The 6,928-nt window shown below is 41.7% G+C and overlaps 1 protein-coding gene across 1 annotated transcript in view; it reads left to right on the top strand.

Moving 5' to 3' along the window:
* Positions 1-2,775: 2,775 nt before the first annotated feature.
* Positions 2,776-6,928, top strand: part of LOC124026236 (ubiquitin thioesterase ZRANB1-like) — a gene marked incomplete at its 5' end in the record, with an annotated part of 36,303 nt that continues 32,150 nt past the window's right edge. The window contains 3 exon segments of the mRNA XM_046339348.1: positions 2,776-2,863; positions 2,865-2,961; positions 4,693-4,846. Coding sequence (XP_046195304.1) covers positions 2,776-2,863; positions 2,865-2,961; positions 4,693-4,846 — 339 coding nt within the window.

Below are 6,928 nucleotides of genomic sequence, written 5' to 3'. Positions count from 1 at the left end.
AAACACACATGCTTTGTTTGTAAATTATGCCTGAGTGTTGGAGTATGCCCCTTAATACTTGTATACTTTTACTTAAGTAGTGTTTTACTGGGTGACTTTCATTTTTACTTGAGTCATTTTCTATTCAGGTATATTTTTACTTTTACTCAAGTTATCAGAGTTATCTTCCTCCTCCTCCTCTTCCTCCTTACTCAAATGAGATTAAGGATACCTCCCAAACAACTCCCTATGAAGTGCACTACTCTTGACCAAAGCCCTATGGGGGGAGGGGGGGGGGCTAGGAACACTAACCTACTTAATGACTTCATAACACCTACTAACTTACTTAATGGCTTCATAACACCTACTAACCTACATAATGACTTCATAACACCTACTAACCTACATAATGACTTCATAACACCTACTAACCTACATAATGACTTCATAATGCATACTAACCTACATAATGACTTCATACCACCTACTAACCTACATAATGACTTCATAACACCTACTAACCTACATAATGACTTCATACCACCTACTAACCTACATAATGACTTCATAATGCATACTAACCTACATAATGACTTCATACCACCTACTAACCTACATAATGACTTCATACCACCTACTAACCTACATAATGACTTCATACCACCTACTAACCTACATAATGACTTCATACCACCTACTAACCTACATAATGACTTCATACCATCTACTAACCTACATAATGACTTCATAACACCTACTAACCTACATAAAGGCTTCATAATGCCTTATAACCTACATAATGACTTCATACCACCTACTAACCTACATAATGGCTTCATAATGAATACTAACCTACATAATGACTTCATTATACATACTAACCTACATAATGACTTCATAATGCCTTATAACCTACTTATGGACTTCATAATGCATACTAACCTACATAAGGCCCAAAGCCCCGTGGGGGCTGTAGATTAATTAGCAGTGACTAGGAACAGCATGGAGCCCATTCAGTATGTGATGGATAATGATGTGGAGGTCTTTTAATGAACACCACAGCCGGTCCATTACGTCTAGCGTTTTATAACCATCTGTCTGTATGGGGACGTACCTCTGGAGCCGACCCGAGCTTTAATCCGTTCGGATACGGTTGCAGGAGCAGCATTTGGGATATAATATTTCAAATGGGAACGCTTCTACATCTGTCTGCAATGATATGAATGTTTGACGATTTTAAACTTTCCTTACAGATGGTATTTCAACATCAAGGGATATTTTTTTATTTATTACCTAGGCTACACACAAAGCAAGGTAGTAGGACTATATCTCTTGACAATGTCCATGTACAATATCGGTTGTTTTAATGGCCACGTTAGACATCATATTTCAAATGGAAAGCTCATGTATCTGTCTGCAATGACATGAATGTTGTTGATAGAAACTTGGTTCACGGGTTGGATGTATGTCAAAGTACATTGAGGGACGTTATCTAGGCTAAAGGCCTACACAAAGCGAAGCAAGCATACAGGCCTCGACCTACGGTATATCTCTTAACAATGACGAGCCTGACTGTTCACTGCCAGCTCCACAGGCCTCGACCTACGGTATATCTCTTAACAATGACCAGCCTGACAGCCTGACTGTTCACTGCCAGCTCCACAGGCCTCGACCTACAGTATATCTCTTAACAATGACCAGCCTGACAGCCTGACTGTTCACTGCCAGCTCCACAGGCCTCGACCTACAGTATATCTCTTAACAATGACCAGCCTGACAGCCTGACTGTTCACTGCCAGCTCCACAGGCCTCGACCTACGGTATATCTCTTAACAATGACCAGCCTGACAGCCTGACTGTTCACTGCCAGCTCTAATATTTCCCATTCTGTGGATGACAAGAGTAGGGAGAGATGACAGTCAGGATCTAACAGTAGAACAGTGTTTGTAGAAGCGAGAGAGGAACACAATGTCTGTACAGAATTTTTATTTATCTTGACAGTCTCACAGTGGCAGATACACAGTGTGTTGTGTTCAGTGAAGTCAGTGGATTTCTTTTAATGTTATTTTTGTTTTAAACATGTAAACTGTAGTACTATTTGTTGTTTTAAACGTGTAAACTGTAGTACTATTTGTTGTTTTAAACATGTAAAACTGTAGTACTATTTGTTGTTTTAAACGTGTAAACTGTAGTACTATTTGTTGTTTAAACGTGTAAACTGTAGTACTATTTGTTGTTTTAAACGTGTAAACTGTAGTACTATTTGTTGTTTTGTGTAGCCTTCTCCTGGCTGTACAATCAATTTCTCCTCAGAGACAAATGAAGTTTCAATTTAATATAACGTGTTCCAGGTCATCCCCAGTAATGAGTTCCTCCCTCCCTCCCTGTCTCTGTCTATCTGGCTACCTTTAGACAGGCAGCCCAATTCTGATCTCCTTTTGACCAATCACGTCAGCTCTTTTCAAAGCAAAACATACAGTGGGGCAAAAAAAAGTATTTAGTCAGCCACCAATTGTGCAAGTTCTCCCACTTAAAAGATGAGAGAGGCCTGTAATTTTCATCATAGGTACACTTCAACTATGACAGACAAAATTAGCATTTTTTCTCTCCAGAAAATCACATTGTAGGATTTTTAATGAATTTATTTGCAAAGAAAATATGTTTTTTCCCCAATGTATATATATATTTCAGAAGATCAGAATCAGAATTCTGTCTAAATGTAGCATAGGTGTCTGCTTATGATTTAAAAAAAAAATGTTGCCTAAAATGGTAAAAACAAAAATGTGTGTGCTGCAGGTGTGGTGGAGGGGAACATGGCTGCTGTCGAGGCCTACAAGTCGTCCGGTGGTGACATCGCCCGTCAGCTGACTTCAGACGAGGTCCGTTCTGAACCGCGCCACTGCCTTCAACGATGGCTTTACGCTAGTTCACCTGGCTATCCGCTTCCAGAGACAAGACATGTTGGCCATCCTTCTCACTGAGGTAAAGTTACATTTGTTTTTGAAATGCATAAAGAGTTAGGGTGAATGTCCAGATTCAATCAATTTTGTCCTCACATGGACCGACTAGCTATTTGGAACAGTACCAATTATCCGAATGGCTCGAACGTAAAAGTGATTACAAATCAGGAGACAAAGAATCCAGAAAGGGGAAAAAACTCAAATGGCGTCTGACTCACGGTCAGATGCAATCACAACTGTAATTCACATATAAACAAGCAACTGTACTCATTCGTTTCCCAATCAGACATCTTGAAATCCAACACAAGTGTCCGAAACGTGTCACATTTAATATTTTTTGCAAGTAGGACAGATTATTATTTTTTTTACTAATCCAAGTACTCTTATATATATATTTTTTTAAAGCAATGAGGCTGATGCAACATATCAGATCGTTTAGCTTAAAATGTTGATCGAGTTTTATTTATTGATATTATAAGCTCAACAATACGCACGTGGCTGTATGCCCAAATCTTTCTAATTGCAATTAGCGGGGAAACATTGTTCTCTAAAGCATACCGCATGTGTGAGCGGTTTCATGTGACAGATTGAAATATCTGTTAGAAATTAAGAGAGGGGAGATCTAAAGATGCTAGCATGGCTACAACTAGCATAAAATATGAGAAACATGTTGGTTTGTATTTATTATGGGACGGCAGGGTAGCCTAGTGGTTAGAGCGTTGGACTAGTAACCGGAAGGTTGCAAGTTCAAACCCCCGAGCTGACAAGGTACAAATCTGTTGTTCTGCCCCTGAATGCAGTTAACCCACAGTTCCTAGGCCGTCATTAAAAATAAGAATTTGTTCTTAACTGACTTGCCTGGTTAAATAAAGAAAAAAGAATAAATGGATCCCCATTAGTTCCTGCCAAGGCAGCAGCTACTCTTCCTGGGGTTTATTGTGGATCCCCATTAGTTCCTGCCAAGGCAGCAGCTACTCTTCCTGGGGTTTATTATGGATCCCCATTAGTTCCTGCCAAAGCAGCAGCTACTCTTCCTGGGGTTTATTGTGGATCCCCATTAGTTCCTGCCAAGGCAGCAGCTACTCTTCGTGGGGTTTATTATGGATCCCCATTCGTTCCTGCCAAGGCAGCAGCTACTCTTCCTGGGGTTTAATATGGATTCCCATTTAGTTCCTGCAAAAGCAGCAGCTACTCTTCCTGGGGTTTAATATGGATTCCTATTAGTTCCTGCCAAAAGCAGCAGCTACTCATCCTGGGGTTTAATATGGATTCCTATTAGTTCCTGCCAAAAGCAGCAGCTACTCTTCCTGGGGTTTAATATGGATTCCTATTAGTTCCTGCCAAAAGCAGCAGCTACTCATCCTGGGGTGTAACAAAATTAATGCAGTTATACAATTTTAAAAACATTACAATACATTCACAACATATTTCAAAATGCCTTAAGTGTGTGCCCTCAAGCCCCTACTCTACTACCTCATATCTACAACACCAAACCCTTGTGTAAGTGTGTGTACAGTGGAAGTGTTCTTTAATGGAAGCCTCTCAACAAAGTCCAGGTAGAATCAGGAATTCCCCAGGGCAGCTGCTTAGGCCCCTTACCTTTTTCAATCTTTACTAATGACATGCCACTGGCTTTGAGTAATGACTCAACACTATCCAGTCTTGTACACGTCAGCTACTACAGCGACTGAAATTACTGAAATGAAAAGCTGTCTTGTCATAATGAGTCTGTCCTCCATCCATCCCCGTGCAGGTGTCCCAGCAGGCAGCTAAGTGTATCCCTGCCATGGTGTGTGGTGAGCTGACAGAACAGATCCGCAGGGAGATCGCTGCCTCTCTGCACCAACGTAAAGGAGACTTCAACTGTTACTTCCTCTCTGACCTGGTGACCTTCACACTGCCCGCAGGTGACCGACCTGCCCTGTCCTTACTGTACATCTTGCTGTTTGTCCTCAGTCCCAATTTCAAGTTGTTCTGTATCTAAAACACATTTAGGAAGTATGTTTAAGTGTATGAATTAACAATGTAGGTTATCCCTGTAGTAAAGTAGCTACTCTTAGTGAGGAGAGACTGTATCCAGTCTTGTAGAACAGTAGCTAGTCTTAGTGAGGGGAGAGAGAGACTGTATCCAGTCTTGTAGAACAGTAGCTAGTCTTAGTGAGAGAGAGAGACTGTATCCAGTCTTGTAGAACAGTAGCTAGTCTTAGTGAGGGAGAGAGACTGTATCCAGTCTTGTAGAACAGTAGCTAGTCTTAGTGAGAGAGAGAGACTGTATCCAGTCTTGTAGAACAGTAGCTAGTCTTAGTGAGGAGAGACTGTATCCAGTCTTGTAGAACAGTAGCTAGTCTTAGTGAGGGAGAGACTGTATCCAGTCTTGTAGAACAGTAGCTAGTCTTAGTGAGGGAGAGACTGTATCCAGTCTTGTATTACAGTAGCTAGTCTTAGTGAGGAGAGACTGCATCCAGTCTTGTATTACAGTAGCTAGTCTTAGTGAGGGAGAGACTGTATCCAGTCTTGTAGAACAGTAGCTAGTCTTAGGGAGAGAGAGACTGTATCCAGTCTTGTAGAACAGTAGCTAGTCTTAGTGAGGGAGAGACTGTATCCAGTCTTGTATTACAGTAGCTAGTCTTAGTGAGGGAGAGACTGTATCCAGTCTTGTAGAACAGTAGCTAGTCTTAGTGAGAGAGAGACTGTATCCAGTCTTGTAGAACAGTAGCTAGTCTTAGTGAGGGGAGAGAGACTGTATCCAGTCTTGTAGAACAGTAGCTAGTCTTAGTGAGGGAGAGACTGTATCCAGTCTTGTAGAACAGTAGCTAGTCTTAGTGAGGAGAGACTGCATCCAGTCTTGTAGAACAGTAGCTAGTCTTAGTGAGGGAGAGAGAGACTGTATCCAGTCTTGTAGAACAGTAGCTAGTCTTAGTGAGGGAGAGACTGTATCCAGTCTTGTAGAACAGTAGCTAGTCTTAGTGAGGGAGAGACTGTATCCAGTCTTGTAGAACAGTAGCTAGTCTTAGTGAGGGAGAGACTGTATCCAGTCTTGTAGAACAGTAGCTAGTCTTAGTGAGAGAGAGAGAGACTGTATCCAGTCTTGTAGAACAGTAGCTAGTCTTAGTGAGGGAGAGAGAGACTGTATCCAGTCTTGTAGAACAGTAGCTAGTCTTAGTGAGAGAGAGACTGTATCCAGTCTTGTAGAACAGTAGCTAGTCTTAGTGAGGGAGAGACTGTATCCAGTCTTGTAGAACAGTAGCTAGTCTTAGTGAGAGAGACTGTATCCAGTCTTGTAGAACAGTAGCTAGTCTAGGTGAGGGAGAGACTGTATCCAGTCTTGTAGAACAGTAGCTAGTCTTAGTGAGGGAGAGAGAGACTGTATCCAGTCTTGTAGAACAGTAGCTAGTCTTAGTGAGGGAGAGACTGTATCCAGTCTTGTAGAACAGTAGCTAGTCTTAGTGAGGGAGAGACTGTATCCAGTCTTGTAGAACAGTAGCTAGTCTTAGTGAGAGAGACTGTATCCAGTCTTGTAGAACAGTAGCTAGTCTTAGTGAGGGAGAGACTGTATCCAGTCTTGTAGAACAGTAGCTAGTCTTAGTGAGGGAGAGAGAGACTGCATCCAGTCTTGTAGAACAGTAGCTAGTCTTAGTGAGGAGAGACTGTATCCAGTCTTGTAGAACAGTAGCTAGCCTTAGTGAGGAGAGACTGTATCCAGTCTTGTAGAACAGTAGCTAGCCTTAGTGAGGAGAGACTGTATCCAGCCTTGTAGAACAGTAGCTAGTCTTAGTGAGGGAGAGAGAGACTGCATCCAGTCTTGTAGAACAGTAGCTAGTCTTAGTGAGGGAGAGACTGTATCCAGTCTTGTAGAACAGTAGCTAGCCTTAGTGAGGGAGAGACTGTATCCAGTCTTGTAGAACAGTAGCTAGTCTTAGTGAGAGAGAGACTGTATCCAGTCTTGTAGAACAGTAGCTAGTCTTAGTGAGGAAAGACTGTATCCAGTC

This window comes from Oncorhynchus gorbuscha, unplaced genomic scaffold, assembly GCF_021184085.1.
Source record: "Oncorhynchus gorbuscha isolate QuinsamMale2020 ecotype Even-year unplaced genomic scaffold, OgorEven_v1.0 Un_scaffold_2666, whole genome shotgun sequence".
Classification (NCBI taxonomy): Eukaryota; Metazoa; Chordata; class Actinopteri; order Salmoniformes; family Salmonidae; genus Oncorhynchus; species Oncorhynchus gorbuscha.
The sequence above is the reverse complement of the archived record's forward strand: the minus strand, read 5'-3'. Positions and strand labels throughout refer to the sequence as shown.